This window comes from Lynx rufus, unplaced genomic scaffold, assembly GCF_022079265.1.
Source record: "Lynx rufus isolate CCGP_SWC_20201006 ecotype Redwood Valley unplaced genomic scaffold, mLynRuf1.p SCAF_10, whole genome shotgun sequence".
NCBI lineage: Eukaryota > Metazoa > Chordata > Mammalia > Carnivora > Felidae > Lynx > Lynx rufus.
Window position 1 is genome coordinate 74,646,351 of NW_025814824.1, and position 16,948 is coordinate 74,663,298.

General features: G+C 45.8%; 1 protein-coding gene across 1 annotated transcript; it reads left to right on the forward strand.

Moving 5' to 3' along the window:
• Positions 1–3,462: 3,462 nt before the first annotated feature.
• On the forward strand, positions 3,463–11,747 carry ATP6V1G1 (ATPase H+ transporting V1 subunit G1). The gene is made up of 3 exons (XM_047068449.1): positions 3,463–3,602; positions 7,462–7,562; positions 9,974–11,747. The coding sequence occupies exons 1-3, from the start codon at positions 3,521–3,523 to the stop codon at positions 10,145–10,147; spliced, it is 357 nt and encodes a 118-aa protein (XP_046924405.1). The 5' UTR covers positions 3,463–3,520; the 3' UTR covers positions 10,148–11,747.
• The last annotated feature ends 5,201 nt before the right edge of the window (positions 11,748–16,948 follow it).

Here is a 16,948-nt window from a genome sequence, read left to right on the forward strand (position 1 = left end):
TGAACAACCTGTTCAGCTATAAGCACTGGTCCTGCAAAGTCTCTCTAGAGCAGTCACTTTGTCTGAGGTGAACTTCCATTAACTAAGTACACCAGGTTGATAGATAAAAACAAAAGGCTCACTGATTACCTTTCTTTGAGAAGTCACGGTCACAGGGATTGAGATACCTATGTTATTATGAGTAGTGAGTACATTCAAAGCTAGTTCCATGAATTAACGAATTCAACTCTCACAATAACCCTATTATACTATCATTAACTCCATTTTTAACATATGAGGAGTCTGAGGCTCACAGATAAATGTCAGAGCTGGGATTTGAACCCAACTGTCTAGTTTCCTTAGGCGAGGCAATGAGAGGTCACACTTCCCTTGTTGCTGACTTGGGACCCGTAAAGGTCATTATTGCTCCTTCACCTTGTTTCTGACTTGTGTTTGAACAGCCACATATCAGAATGGGCACAGTCTTTTCTTAGATGTGCTGATACATTTCAGGTGCCTGGGTGGCTCAGTCGGTTGAACGTAGACTCTTGGTTTCAGCTCAGGTCATGATCCCAGGATCGTGGGATCGAATCTAGTGTCAGGCTATGCACTGAGTGTGGAGCCTGCTTAAGATTCTCTCTGTCTCTCTGTCTCTCTCTTTCCCTCTGCCCTTCTCCCCCACTTGCTTTCTCTCTCTCAGATAAATAAAATGGAAAAAAAAAAAGACGTGATAATACAGCCGCACATCAGGGGTTCAAAGCCTGAGATCCACTCTGTGTCCCTCAGATGACTTTGTGAATCTTTGCTCTGGACTGCTGGCTTAAGACTTCAGGGCTTTCTCTGGAGGGCAATTGCTTCACCCTCATTTCCTAGTTATTTCAGGACATCTCCCCAGAGTACCCAAGTTCTGACAACAAACACCCACTCAGATAACCAGAAAACATACACTAGTCTGAAAATTTCAGTGGATGGATTGTCTAGTACTGTTCTCTTTGTACAATAAACTTTTGAAATGTTGCAAGCAAAAAAAATTCTGGAATGTGTAGAAATTTCGATGCTTTCAGGAAGCTGGCTGTTAGAGGAACCCTCATGTGAAGGCTTTTGTTAAGTGGAGGACCAGATTTGTAAATCAAACAATCACCCCCTAGCCAGATAAAAACAACAGCTTCCATCTCCTGGCATTGATGACAGACTAGAAACCGTGCAAAAGCTTCACCTCCATCATTATAATCATTTCTCTCTCTCTTCGTAACAGCTTTATTGTGACATAATTCACACACTGTACCATTTACCGTTTTAAAGTAGACAATTTGGTATTTTGAGTATATTCACAAGAGTGTGCAGCTGTCCACTACCTCATTCCATAACATTTCCATGATCCCAAAAAAGAACCCCCTTGCCAGTGAGCCCTCACTCCTTGTTCCCTCTCCCCCCTCCCCCCGCCCCCCCCCCCCAGCTCCTGGGTAGCCACTAACCTACTTTCTGTCTCTATAAGATTTGTCTATTCTGAACACTTCAGATAAGCAGACCTGCATAATATGTGGTCTTTTGTGCCCAGATCCTTTCACTTAGCATGTTACTAAGGTCGACCCGTATTGCAGCATGTATCAGTACTTTACTCCTTTTTATGATCAAATAATATTCCATCGATGGGTAAGCCACATTTTGTTTACCTACTCATCACTTGATAGGCATTTGGGTTATTTCCACTTTTTGGCTACCACCATCTCTTAATCCTCTTGCCACCCTTAGAAGCATGTATTGTCCTCTGTTGATTCAATGAATTACATTTTCCTAGAACACTGAAAATGACAAATCTTTCCAGGAAATCAATGACTGGACTTAAAGTCCCAGAGACCAGTCAAATGCTGGTTCTTAGATGTTCTGGATTTTAGCTTTCTTTCCAACCCTATCTCTAACGTTAATCCAGTGAACAATGTCCTGAACCATGAATCCAGCTCCTCCTAGAGTGCAGAGATGCTTCTATCAAAAAGTTCTGGCGTTATTTTATGTTCCCAGTGCTTGGTGGCTCCAGGAGACCATCTGGTCCTTCCCACAGCCCACGAGATTCCTGCAGAGCACAGTGGATCAGATGTTCCACTTTGCAGGCCTGGTTGGATTCAAATATCCCATCTGACAGTTAATAGGGGAGTGACTTTGGGCAAGTTACTTAACCTCCCTGAGCTTCAGTCTGGCTATAGAAGGGGGTTAATAACATTACTTTAGAGTTGCTGTCAGAACCAGTCAAGTGTTAGGGCAATACCTGTCATGTTGTAAACTCAACTATTGGCTTCCTAACTACCAATTTGTGGTGGGAGGTATCTCTGTGTCAAGTTGCTCCCACCAAATCCAGACATGCTGGTTCTTTTCCACTAATCAACCCTAACTCCTCTTCCCACCCCCACCCCACCCCCCAATTCTTTCCTGGTTAACTACTCACTCTTCTGATATCATTCTAATTTTTTTTTAACGTTTATTTATTATTGAGAAACAGAGACAGAGCATGAGCATGGGAGGGGCGGGGGAAGACACAGAATCTGAAGCAGGCTCCAGGCTCTGAGCTGTTAGCACAAAGCCGGAGGTGGGGCTTGAACTCACAAACCGTGAGACCATGACCTGAGCCAAAGTCGGACGCTTAGCCAACTGAGCCAGCAAGGCGCCCCTCTGATCTCATTTTAAATGCCACTTCCTTGGAAAGCCCTCATGCCCGTCTTCTTAGAGCACTCTGCATTTTCTTTTCATTACTGTATCAGTTTGCCATTTCCTATTTATTTTAATGTTTTTTTGTTGTTGTTGTTGTTCATCAACTGTGCACTCCACCAGGGACTCTGTCTGGCTCTCTAGTTCCTCAGTACGTACAGTGGTCTAGGATCATGGCAGGCACTCATCAAATATTTATGGCAAACAGTCCACCTCGTTCTTTGAACTGAGGTTCAGACAGGAGGAAAGCATCCTCCTCCAAATCACAGAGCGTAAGTGGCATATCTGTCCCCATGTGTCCCTATTCCCAATCCACACTCTATCCCCTGAGCCTGGTAAGAATTTTTCTAACGTGTCCCTTAATATATTTGAGTGCCAAAGAAAATTCCAGAAAGGGGAGAGTAAAGAAGAGTGCAAAATAAGGGAACCTCTTTGTGTTTGGCTTGGCTCTTGCTCTCTCGACCTTAAGGCGCGTATATTGTAAAGCGAGGGATTATAGCAAAAACGACATACCGGGGCAGCTACCACAACCGAACTAGCGAAGGAACAGCCACGCAAGGAGCGGGGGCGCTGAGAGGAGGAAGGGGGTAAAGACGGAAGATAGATCCTGCGCAGGCGCAGCCGAGACATTCCGCTCTTCCTCCCCCCGCCCCTCCCTTCCCGGTCCAGTCACCAGACGCCTTGTGCAGTCAGCTGACGCGGAGCTGCGGTAGTCACGTGGCGGCGGGCGGGGCGCCGCCTCACAGCGCAGGCGCAGATCCTACGCTCCTGGGTCAGCTGACCCGAGGGGGCGAGCTCGCCGATCTAGGCCGCTTACCTCGGCCTCAGAGTCGCCACCGCCATGGCCAGCCAGTCGCAGGGCATCCAGCAGCTGCTGCAGGCCGAGAAGCGGGCCGCCGAGAAGGTGTCGGAGGCCCGCAAGCGTGAGTTTCGGGGTGGGGCGGCCAGGCGTGGTGCCAGTGCACGAAACGCCGCCAGGCCGCAGGAGGTCGTAGGTAGATGAGGCCCGAAAAACTGCGGCGTGGAGGGGTGGTGACAATCGCGGGATCTTGTGTGGCTCGAAACTGTCTGGATCTGAGGCTCTGGAAGGCTTGAGGGTCGACTGGAAGCCGCGATGTGGGGTAGTAGACAGGGCGTGGAGACAATAGTAGGTGGATGACCTTGGGGTCTTGGGAGGCTTGTGAAATGGGCTATTCAAACGGAACTCGTCTTTCTCCCTGTCCCTTGCTCCTTCGGGTTGTTTTGTGTCAGTGTACAGAGCTACCGTAATCCATGCTGTTGAACACAGAGTCCTCTTTGCCACGTCTGCTTCTCTTGTTCGCCACGTTTAGACAGTAGCCAAGGTGTATACGCCTGTTTATTTTTCCCCCATCCCCACAGCTAGCATCTTAGTCCGGGACACTAGGTTTTCTGAGGCTCTGGTACCAGCGTGCTTCGTTAATTCCTTAAAAAATTTTTTTCTTAAATGTGATTAATATGTGCCAGACGCATTACCCGGTGTACCAGTGACCGGTGTCTCTATCATCATGGTATTCAAAAGCCCCAGTGGAGGAAGCCAATGCTGGGTGGGTTAGTTGCAGGTGAGATGGGGGCTAGAGTTAGAAGTGTAAGGTTGCTAAGGAACTTAACGGGTGGATCCAAACTCCTCCAAGTGCATTCTCCTTCCATCAGAATCCTCCCTGGGGTGCAGATAGGACTTCCCCACTTCCTTTACAGTCAGTTTAGCGCCTGCAGACTAAAGACCAGGTTCCTTTTTTTTTCTTTTTCTGAGCAAAACAATAGGGTTTATTGAGCAAAAGTACAAAGCTCTCAAGAGTGAGAGAGCTCCTGTCTGGGTTGCCCAGACCAGATTCCTTAATAGGGTGTAGGCAGTGTTCTTGGATCGGGCTCTAGCTTTCTTCCCTCATCTCATTTTTGGGTTCTCTCCTCCAGCCATCCTTGACCACTCTGATGCCTTATTTCACCTGCAAGCCTCGGTACAGCTGTTTTCTCCAGTTGAAAGTGCCTTTTCCTAGTTTTCTCTCTCTTTAACACTTAGTCTTTCTTCAGATCTCAAAATGTAGGCAGCATTTCTTCCAGGAAGCCTTCTCTGCTTTGTCTTTCTCTCAAACCAGGCTGAGTCCTTCCTAAGACCTTATTTCTGTCATCGCGATGCGATAACAGGTTTCTTAATAGGGCTTAGTCACTAGACTAAGCTCCTGGAGTACATGGACTGTGTGTAACTTAACCGTATGTATTCATTTTCCCATCTGGTGAGAAAGGTATCCTTATCCCTGTTATACAGATGGGTGATAGGAGGCTTATTGAAATGATTTGACCATACCGTGAGAAAAAGCATAGCGGGAGCCTAGATAGAGGCCTCTTTTCCCATGCAAGGAGTATGACCCTTAGTAATTCTTTGGTGTTTCTCTTGTTATAAGACTTACACTTTTATCCCATACCCAAGTAGATTTCAAGCACGGCTCTTATATTTTCTGGCTTAAAGTATTTCCTATGAAATACTCTATTTCATAGGAAAAGCTTTCTTTGAGGGAGCTGAGGATGATGGGAACAAGCCTTTTATTCTTGTGCTGGTGACTGGAAAGTTTTGTGTTCTTCATAGAATATTTCTCATCATGGCCTTGATGATAAAGTATTTCCAGAATGACTTCTCAGAGTTTGTCCTGTGGTGGCTCATTAGTAACAGAAGTTACTGTTGGGAAGTATGTGAGATTATTTGGGGGAGGTGCAGGAACAAATACTTGTAAAACGGTCAGAATAATTCTGAGTGTCTTGGATGTAGGGGTCATGTTATACATTTTTCTTTATCTCATCAAGCTTGGTGCAGGGTCTTGTATAGGTCATATAGCTATTACATATTTACTGAATGAGTTTGTTTTAAAGGAGTGAGTTTATGGCTAATATACATCTCAGAATTTGCAGTAATTAGAAACAGAAGTATTGAGGGGTGCCTGGGTGGCTCAGTCGGTTAAGCTTACGACTTCAGCTCAGGTCACGATCTCGCAGTCCGTGAGTTCGGGCCCCACGTCGGGCTCTGGGCTGATGGCTCAGAGCCTGGAGCCTGCTTCTGATTCTGTGTCTCCCTCTCTCTCTGCCCCTCCCCATTCATGCTCTGTCTCTCTCTCTCTCAAAAATAAACGTTAAAAAAAAATTTTTTTTTAAAAAAAGAAACCGAAATATTGACAAGAGCTACAATTTGAAAAAAATCACTGCCTTTTTTGATTTGTAATTATGGTTACCTTGCCCATTTAGGAATTGGGAAGAGGCAGTACATATGTGGCAAAGGGATCCTACTTAAATTTTTCTTGAAATTGTTGCTTTGGACCATAAAACCTAAAAAAAAAAAATTGTGTTTGGTTTATTTTATTGACGTAGCTGTTTCAGTGATGTTTATTTCATTGTGGGAGCCAATAAAACACTGGCTCCCACAAAAATAAGGTGTAAAAGAAATATGATTTCCTGTTCAAGTATTTATTTTTGGTTTTCAGACAAGCCTATCAGCATTGAACTTTGAAGATATCTGATGGGCAGGGAATGGTTTATCTTAATTCAGAGAACTTTGGGAGTTAGCAGTGACCAGGAGAGTGGTATTGTGAAATTACATGGAGCTAGCATAATGTTTGAGTCATAAGTGTTATTTGTAGATTGTTGGTTTAGAAAAGACCTTCAGCTCTGAAGTATGGGTTTGGAGATGGGTGATAAGGAGGATGGCATGTGGAGGACAGGGGTAGAAGTTAGCCCACGGGGACAGCAGTAGGCCCTAAATAATACTGGAGAAAACATACACTTACAGAAATAGGTTTGGGGTTTTTAGAGAGGTCTGTTGATTGTTTCACCAGAAACATGATGGAGTGTTGATGTGGGGTCATTATACATCGAAAATCCTGTTCTTCATCAGGAGATGGGAGGTTAAATTCACTTTCATTTGTCTACATGGGTTGAGTGGGATTTGGGAAATTGATGTACAAGAATGTCTAATAAAGCTTACTTTTAGGTGCAGGATGTCTTTTGCTCTGTATTAAATAAATGCTCAGGTTGATCTTACAGCCTCAATTTGGGTTTCTGAGAAGTTTGATCAGTGAGCAGAGGATCAAAGCAGAGAATATATGCTGGCTGGTCTTGTGGTCTGTTTTCAGACAGGGTCTGATGGAATTTAAAGAATCTTTTCAGCTGTATGTTTATTCTCTAGAAACCAGAGCCCCTGTGCAGTCTTACCGTCCAGTGCTCCCCATTTCAGGATGCCTTCCCAGAACCACTTTGTTACTTATTTCCTTGTGCACAGGCATGGTTTTAGTTTCCAATATTACATCATGTGTCTCATTAGTTACATTTTAGGTTACTGTCTCTTGGGAGCATATTCCTCTCCTCACTCAGCTTCTAAGCAGACCTCTAGTTACAATCAACAGCATACTTAGGTGTTTACTTCTTAGAAGGAAGAGCAAGAATTCCCCAGATGGGTAATGTCACCCATTTTATGTTGGTTCTTAACAGTGGAGATTGAGAGAATATTCTGACACATTGCAGAATTGTTTCCATCATTTTTCTGTTTGTAGTTATGGAAGACGGTCCTTTTTATCTAGTCACTTCCTAGCTAAGTACAGCTTGCAGGAGGCAGGAACCTATACTGCTAGTTAGCTTTGAATTCCCCCGTGCATGTCTCTTGGGACTATAGCATAAAACTTTTTTCCTTGTTACCTGTTAGAATTTACTATCTCAGTCTCTGCTTCCTCTTCTAGTTGTCTTTTAACCACTTCTTGATGCAGCTTTTTCCTTTGAAAACAGGAAAGAACCGGAGGCTGAAGCAGGCCAAAGAAGAAGCTCAGGCTGAAATTGAACAGTACCGCCTGCAAAGGGAGAAGGAGTTCAAGGCCAAGGAAGCTGCGGTGGGCCTGGTTTATTTTCATTACTGCTTTAGTTTCCTGAGGCTTTCCTCTTCTTCCCTTTTCCCCAGGCTCTCAAAATATCTAGCATAGCTTGGAGATTGTGATTTCTGGCACAAATTTGAAGGTTTGTCTTTTGGATGCTCAGGCTGAGTCTCCTCGGTGATCAGTTTTTAACTAACGTCGAACCCTGGTCTTCACTTAGTCATTTCACAAATATCTGTTAAACATGTTAGCTTGTGCCAGATGCTAGGGGGTCAGCTGTGAGCAGAAGTCGACATGGTCCCTGCCTCGTGGAGCTTACCTCCTATAGTCTGATGGTCAGGGAGATTCGGCAATGAAATGCAAGTCTGGCGGAGTTCCAGCTGTGAGAGAGCCACGGTGGTCGTAAGCATACATCAGACGGAGCCCCACCTCAGTGTCATAGAGACACTTAGCGACAGTACAGGCCGGGCCAGGGAGCGTGAGATGCATGAAGTACTAGTACAGCAACAGATCCCAGAGAGGGGAAGGGATGAAGGAGGGCTTTACAGAGAAAAGAAACTGTCAGGTAACAGAAAGCAATTCAGGCTGATTTTAAGGAAAATGGAGTTTATTGGCTTGTCTAATGAAAAACCCAGGCAAAAGGCTAACTTTATTTTGATCAGGAGCTTAAATGATGCTCTCAGGACTTCATTTCCATCTCTCAACTCTGCCTTGTCTTTGCGGGCTCCATTCTCAATTCTGCCCTGTGGCCTGCATTGGGTGTTCCAGGCGCACACCCTCCCAGGCCTGAGGCACGTGCCTCCCTCTGAGCAGTAAGTGGCAAAAGTTCCTTTTGTCTTTGCACTGGGCGGCTACAGTGCTGTTAAAACTTAAAATGTCTCTGGCTCTCGCAGGGGGGTAGATGGGTGCTGTAAACTGTCAGACCGCCCACAGAACAGTGTGGAAATACTCTTGTCAGGGCGACCACTTCATCTTATTTTTACATCTACGCTGCAGTTACTCACAGAGCCTGGATCAGCGCTGTGGTGTAGGCATGAGCCCTGAGGTTTTCCAGCAATGTTTGTGGTAACCCTTGGGCTTTGTGACCGCATACCCAGACTTGGCATACGGTGTCTATTCATAGAACAGAGGTAGTGTCCCCCTCTCCTATCCCTTCCCCGCAGTAGGGTTTTTGGACTAAAATTTTAAAAGTAGGAGTTAGCGACTGAGCTAATATGCGATGGCCCCTTATTCCGCTAATATGAACAGTTACAATATAGGATGAAGGGTCATAAGTTTGAACTCAGGAAGCTTGGGTTTGAATCCTTGCATGTTCACTTTGACCTCTTTGAGCCTGGGTCTCCTCATCTGTGAAAAGTGGAGGGATGGCTTCTGAATAGGAATAGGTAACATGTGAGAGAATGCTTTCTCGTTAAGCACTGTAGTGTGCATACAGATAGGAAGGCCTGTAGCTGTTAACGTACACGTAAAGAGGCAGAAACAGGTTACAAGATAGAAAGGATCAGATGCAAAAAAGCTTTGTCTTCAAGAACCTGATAGGTCTCATTCTAATCAAGTAGGCATACACTTGACAAAAGCTAGCCATACTGTGAAGACTGAGGATAAAGGAAATTTATCTGTCCATGTGTGTTATATTGTGACTGGAATTTGAAGGGGTAAGACACGAATATGGTAAAAAAATTCAAGCAGTAAAATAGGGCAACGGTGAAGTTAGTTTCCCTCCCACCCAGACCTGGACTCCTCCTCAGAGGCAGTCACTGTTAGTAGTTTCTTGCATATCCTTCTAGAATATTCTGTTTGAAAGAAAAGATGTCATGTATTCATAATGCTGGTGAATCCACTGCCGAATGTAAGAACTAGAACATTAACCAGTGTTGGTTAATGTAAACTGCGGGTTCCTCCCGAATTGCATCCTGTTGTGCCCTCAGGTTTATTTATTTTTTTGACTTTTTTTTACCATCACTTATTTCTGCCTTTTAAAACCACACAAGGATATGCATTTACCAACCACGCTGACACCATTTTACGTCTTGCTTTTTTCCTCTTAAACTGCATATTTGACAGTTTGTCCCGTCTTCCTGTACACCAGGTCTTAAGGTTCTTTCCAGTCTTTGGTTAAGGCGATCCATTAGACATTAGAGAGATGTGAAGGGACTGCTCTCTGGGGTAATTTCTGAGCGGTGGAAACGCTGTGCAGTTTACCTTTTGATAGATGTGTGAAGGTTGGCCACCAAGGGATTGCGTCCTTTCTTTGCTCCCAGTAACTGGGAACGCCACCTTCCCGCATCTCTTCAGTCACGAGGTCACACTGCCTGTAGCTGATTCTTTGTATTCACCGACGACACTGGGTTTCTCCAGAACTAAGGAGGTTGTGCCAACCAGAGCGTCAGCCTGACCTTCCCTGTGTGTCCTTGCCCCCCCGACTCCAGGCCCTGGGATCCCACGGCAGCTGCAGCACTGAGGTGGAGAAGGAGACCCAGGAGAAGATGACCATCCTCCAGACCTACTTCCAGCAGAACAGGGATGAAGTCCTGGATAACCTCTTGGCCTTTGTCTGTGACATCCGGCCAGAAATCCACGAAAACTACCGCATAAACGGATAGGGGAGGAAGGAGCAGCTCTGCGCACGGATTGGCATTTTTCGATGCCTTCGTGGTTATGAGGCTTCAGCAAAGCTTGAGTTACTTTCTTGTGAAAAGGCATTAAATTATTTCTGTATGTCATATAGTAGATCCCTTCACTTTTTAGAGAATAGCAGATCTAGCTTCTTTGTACAGACTTAGAGCTTATCCAAAGATTTTCTTTTACCTCATATTTCTTAAAATTTAAAGTGTATATGTTGTCTGTTTTCCTATGCCTTTTAGCTCAAGCAACATATATATCAATACTTTTTCTTTCTTAGATGTAGTAAAAAAAAAAAAATTTAAATTTTTTTTTTTTTTTTTAAAGAAAGAAAGGGATTAAATATTTTTTTTTCCCTATAGCTTTCTTAAAGGTCAGGGGCTTTATCTATGAAAAAGTAGTAAATAGTTATTTGTAACTTGTGTGAAGCAGCAGCCAGCCTTAAAATAGTCCTTTCTGGCTAAGGGTTAGAACAATAAATACTAGTATAATTGTTTGGGCTGCTTTTAGTTTCTCTTAATCAAAATTACTAGCTGATAGAATTCAAAAACTTGTTACATCGTGTACTGATAATCATTTAAAAGTAAAGACTTTGTCATGCATTTTCCCTTCTTCTGGTTCATCCTTTTTGATAATGCAAAGTACACTCTGACCCAGATGTTGTGCAGAATTTCACTTAGGAAATTAAATTAGCACATGTATCACGTACCCATTTGCACGCATACTTAGAAAATATTTGCGGTATGTATCTTAGCAGGAAGGAAATCACTTCTGATTTTACCCAGCCCACTAGTTTGAAAATAGCATTTAACTAGTAAGTCTGCAGTTTGCCTTTTGTCTACTGGGTTGGCCCTGTTTCCTCCCTGGTGGGCTACCTGATAAGCCTAATACCTATAGGAACTTCACTCTTAGGAATTAAATGCTCTGTGGCTCTCTATTAGCAGCAAGTCTGCCTGCAGAATAATTTCTAGTAGATGAAAACAGTTGAAAGAGAGCATGATGGGATTTCCTTCCTTGTTCTGGAATAGTAGGAGGGAATTAGATGCCCTTTAAAGAAGTCACATTTTCTGTGACTCAGGATGGGTTGGTCTCAGGCCACGTCCGTCTCCAGTTTCTGTTCTTTTTTATAGTAGAATTCCTCGGGTGAGTTTTCTATACGAGCTTTCCCAGTTTTTACTGTTCAAGCACTCCCATCAGGCTTGCCACCCCACTGAAGCCGCATGTCAAGGTCAGCAGTGCTGACGACATTGAGAGGTCCAGTCTTCTACTTAACCTTCAGTCCTGTTTGACAGGTCTGACTATTCCTTCCAGAACCGCTTCCTTAGCCTTGTTGTGCAGTGATGTGCTACCCTGCTCCTCCTCTGTCTCTTGCCAGTTCCAGCTCCTCTTTTCCCAGGGATTTGTTCTTGGACTTGTCTACACTCATTCCCTTGTTGAAACCCACCCACTTTTCATGGCTTTGAATACCATCTATGTTGAAGACCCTAATTTATATCCAATTTCTCTCTCCTGAACTCGAGAGTTGTCAGATTGCTTGTTTGCTATTTTGATTTGGATCTGTAATAAACCTCTCCATCTTAATGTGTTCCGTAGTGTACCCGGTTTTTTTAGGACTTTACTCCTGTTGTTGCTAAGTGCAGCAAACTCCACACCCGTGCCTACCACAAATACAGATTTCCCAAACTGGAGGACCATGAAGAAGCAGCACCTGCATTCACTGGTTTACACCCAGTATTTAACCTGGTTGCCACCAATATTTTCATCCAGGATTAATAGGGTTGTACTTACATATATTTTTGCTGGACTCTGCTTCCAGCCCACCAGCTGAATGTTGGTAAAGTTGTAGAAGCAACATAAGTACTTCAAAAGGGGCGTGCTGTAGGGTCAGTTGAGAGGAAAGGTAAGATGTGAAAAGTTCGAGCTTGGTGGTCTGGGAGAGAGGAACCTAAACGGTCTGAAGAGTGAATTGAATGTAATGTGAGTGAGTGGAGAGACTTGGCTGTTCGAGAAGGGGGAACGGTGGCAGTAGTGGCTGATGGACGAGGTGGTATGAGGGAGGTGAGAACACGTTTAAATGCCTGTGGGGAAGGGGGAATAGAGTGAGTGAGACTGGAGACTCGGGTGGAATGAGATCCCGCGAGAGCCAGGCGCAGAGGGAGGGACTAGCTGTAGCCTTCAAGCTTGATGGTACTCAGGGAAAATGGTGGGTATGCAGGCCTTCCTGGGCCAGTTGAATCTATCGATTTCTGGGAGTGGGGCTGGGACGAAGATAAAGCACCCCTGGGGAAGGACTTCCATTGTGCCCTGATGTGAGAAGTCAGCATGTTTGGTTCTTTGAGCACTAAGGCAGATAGGGTTGGTTCTGACACGGAAAGAACGTGAAGATACACGTGTAGAACAGTGTGCAATTTGTTCCCACTGAGCATAAAGGATACGGGTGTGCCTGTGTGTACGCGCAGGAGATTTCTGGAAGATTGAGGACACTGGTGCTCATCGCAGGAGACAGTGCCTGGGCTGCCACAGGAGGGTTTCTTTGTGCACTTTTCATCCACATACAGGGTCATTCAGCGTCCCTGGCCTCTACCCACTGGATGCCAGTAGTAGCCCTTCGGTTATGACAGTCAAAAATGTCTCCATTGTCAGATGTCCCCTGGGGGCCCAAACCTCCCCCAGTTAAGAACCACTCTCCTGTAGCAACAACAGAATTATTAAAAACAAAGTACTACATGTAATTTCTGGAAAGCTCCAGGTGCTCAGCAAATGTTTCCAAATTTTCTAAAATTCGCTGCAGGGCAGCTGTTCTCCATGCGGTGATCCAGTGACTCAGTTTACTTCCACTTTGCCGCTCTACCATCTTAACACATGGTTTCCCTGACGGCGGGGGGTAAGGAAAAGTTGGCAAACACGCACCGACTCTTCCGTGCTTCAGTCCTGAAATGACACGGGCGCTTGTTCTCAGCCCACTGATGGGCGTGGGTCACATGAGCCAACCTAACTGCAAGGGAGTCAGAAGGGATCGCCCTGGGGTATTTTGGATCTTGGGTGAGTAAAAACCATCTACAATTGTTAATAGCTTTCTCTATGCCGGCTGATGTTCTAAGTACTTTTGCGTGTATATTAACTTATCCTGAAAGCACTTTATTTTGCAGGCGATGAGGCCGAGTTGCAAGGATGCGCCATAGTAGAGCCAAGATCAAGACTGGCAGTCTAGCCAAGAATCTGTGCTTAACCACTGCATGCGCTCAGCACGGAGCATATGTGTCTCCCCTTTTATGTTTCTCACCTGTGTGATTCTTTTCTTTACTGCTCTTGAATCCTAGATTAATTGCTCCACTGGGCAATTTCTTTTCTTTTTTTTTTTTTTTTTTAATTTTTTTAAGAGGCTCCATGCCCAACGTGGGGCTTGAACTCACAACCCTGAGATTAAGAGTCGGTATGCTCTACCAACTGAGCCAGCCAGGCGCCCCTCCTCTGGCCAATTTCGTGACACGTGACCCCTTTGTCTAGAGAGAAGGATGCCCTCAGTATTGTCCATTACTGAAGCACAGAAACTCTTTGGCCATTCTATTTGATGCCATGGCTCAGACCTACTGACGTTCTCCTTGATAGAAGACGTGAAATAGCTTACAGAAAGTCAGACCTTGTGTGTAATACCTACAAATTCCCGAAGATGTGCTATTCCCGCTTTATGGGTGGAAAACAAAACCTGAATTGCTGAAAGGTGAGGCAGTTTGTTAGAGGCCAGTCACAGAGTCTCTGCATCCTCCAAGTGAGGGAGCCTGTGTTCCAGGCACTTGTGTAACCATACAACAGCCCTGCAGTTTAGGCACAGGATCTCACTCCCATGGATGGGAAAGCTGAGGCCCGGAGAGGTTTATCGAATGCTCAAGGTCACAGGGCAAGGGAGCCACAAGAGTGGGCATCAAGTCCAACCGGATCAGACTGAAGGCTGCGAGGGAAAACCTACCGTGCCAGGCCTCCAGGCTTTTCCTGAGGTGTGTGGTGGGTGGAGTACTCAGCCTCGTAAAGCTTCAAAGCCTGTAGCTAACATTCTTGGCACGCTTGGGCTTCCCCGCTGGAAGACTGATGGCACCAGAAGTCCATGAAAGCTGCTCGGTGGAAAGGACCTGCGCCCATGAGCCTCCCGTGCTCCTCCTCTTTCACCTCTTCTGTTTTTCTTTCCTTGAGGGGCAGTCTGGGAGACGGCAGAGGGTTTTGTCCTGTCAGCTGCTCCCGTCACTTCAGTGGCTCCGAAATTCCCGAAAAAGCTTGCACACAGGCGGCAGTTCCAGTTTTCCTCCCTCCCACTCCCCTTCCCCTGCGTAGGCTGGTCTTACGAGGCAGGAGAGGCACATTCTTAATGGCGAGATTCGGCCAGTGGTTCTGGGAGAGGAAGCCGCCAGATCAGGTCAACATCTATCTTCTCTGGCTTTTGAAAAACTTCAGATGACACCGGCTCGTGGGTCAAATGTCAGCTCAAGGCCATAGCTCACTGTGTTTGGAGAGGATGAGCGATGGGGATGGGTGGGCTTGGAGGGTCAGGAGGTACACAGCCTGCCTTTTTCTCCTACTTGAAAGTAAGGAAGGGAACAGTAGCAACATTCTGGAACACATGGCAGCAGCTGAAGATAAGATAAAGGGAGAAGCTAGGCTGGTTGTTCCAAGAACATGATTGGTGTGTTGGCTACCACTGTCTGGTGCGGTCTTTAAAAATAGAAAGACCAGAGGGTGGAGCTTTCTAGTTAAAAGCCTGAGTATTTTTTTTTTTTAATGTTTATTTATTTTGAGAGAGAAGGCATGTGCAGGTGCATGAGCAGGGAAGGGGCAGAGAGAGAGGGAGAGAGAGAATCCCAAGCAGGTTCCCTGCTGTTAGCCTGGAGCTTGACTTGGGGCTTGAACCCATGAACTGTGAGATCATGACCTGAGCTGAAATCAAGAGTCAGACGCCTAACCGACTGAGCCCCTCCAGGCACCCCGAAAGCGTGAGTACTTTCAATTGCCCTTCCCTCCTCTCCCAGACACGTTTGTTCTCGTTCTTGAGGCCTTGCCCTGTTTCATTCTCTTCGTACCTGTCCCTGGCTCTTGTCTTCCTGCACACTAGAAACAGCTCCCCGACACTCCAGGCCTTCCTGACAGGAATTCAGAGTATTTCTTTTGGTTTTGACCCAGTTTCCTGACAAACAGCATGTGACTTGTCTTATTGCCCACACACCTCCTGACAAGGACAGCTGTGTGTTCAGTCCAAGCTCTCATGTGCTGTTAACCTATATTGTGTGTATCTCACATTGGAGGGCCCACTGTGCAGTGTGGCGTCCACGATTTCAAATCAACGTAATGGAAAGGAAAATTCTGTGGGACATGCTTAGGAAGTGGTTTTTAAAATAGATCACATTTACTAGGGTGACTGGGTGGCTCAGTTGGTTAAGTGTCTGATTTCTGCTCAGGTCATGATCTCACGGCCAGTGAGTTCGAGCCCCACAGTGGGCTGACAGCTAGCTCAGAGCCTGAAGCCTGCTTCGGATTCTGTGTCTCCCTCTCTCTCTGCCCCTCCCCCACTCATGCTTTGTCTCGCTCTCAAAAATAAATAAGTGCGTAAAAAAAATTTTAAATAATAAAATAAAAATAGCTCACAGTTACTAACACCAACTTTATACCAGGAGCAATTCTAGGTGGTTTACATAGTTGAATTCTCCCTCTGTCTCTCTGAGATATTATTCCCATTTACACATTAGGAAACTGAGGCACATGGCAATAAAGTCACTTGCCCAAGGTCACAGAGCCAATTGGTGGCTAAGTCTGGATTTGAACCTGGGTCTGTCTAGCTTCCCAACCCGAATCTCTGCACGATTCAATTCAAATTGTTCAGACCGTGGCAATGTTGCAAGTGGTCCATTTCTAAAGGAGTTAGAAAATGAATCTGTAACTGGCAGACCTGTTTCAAAGAACAAGATGGAATCACTTATTCGGCAGTTCTGAGACCCCCTGCCCCCCACCACGTCCCATCCGCTGCCACACTTGGAGATTCTGCCAGGCTGGGAAGAACTTCGTTCCCTCTCACTCCATCCAGGTTGCCAGAGTGGGCAGCCAGCCCTCAGACACGAGTCTGTAACCCTTGCAAACACGACGGGGCAGAGCGTAGAGCTGCTGAGCAATGGTGGCTCTGGCCGGAGCCTGTGGTTTTCTGGATTTATCTGTAGCCGAAGCCCTGCTGATTGCATTCACACCTTTTCATTCACTACTTCAGATGCAGGTAGCAAATACCGAGGGCGGGGTGGGTGCTGGGGGACAGCTAAGAGCACGGGCAGAAGCCGCTCTATGCGCTAAAGGTTTTTTTCTCCTTTGGGGGAAGGGGACATTGAGCAATGACCACATCATGTGCTGGGGTCGGCCTTAGTTAAACAAGGATACCTATGAGAATGGGGCACAGGAAAGGGTTCCCAGAAGAAGGGCCCTTTCAGCTGAGACCTGACAATGTGACAGCTGATGATGTGGAATGGGGTTGAGGGTTACCCTCCAGATGGAGAGGAATGGAGACCACTGAGAATGGGAAGTGAGCAAGGGCACGGGGGTGTAGGAGGAACTGAGAAATGTTCCGTGTTCTTGGACTTTGGGGTTGGGGGAGAGCTAGTAAACATTAGGTCAGGGTAGGCTGGGGGTGGAGAGGGGCTTGGGCTTGCCACCTACAGCCTTGTGAATCCATCAAGATATTGCTAGCTAAGTCTGCGAACGTGACTAGATTTTACTCACCTTTTACCGGATTTGAGTCACCATTCTCTCTTCTA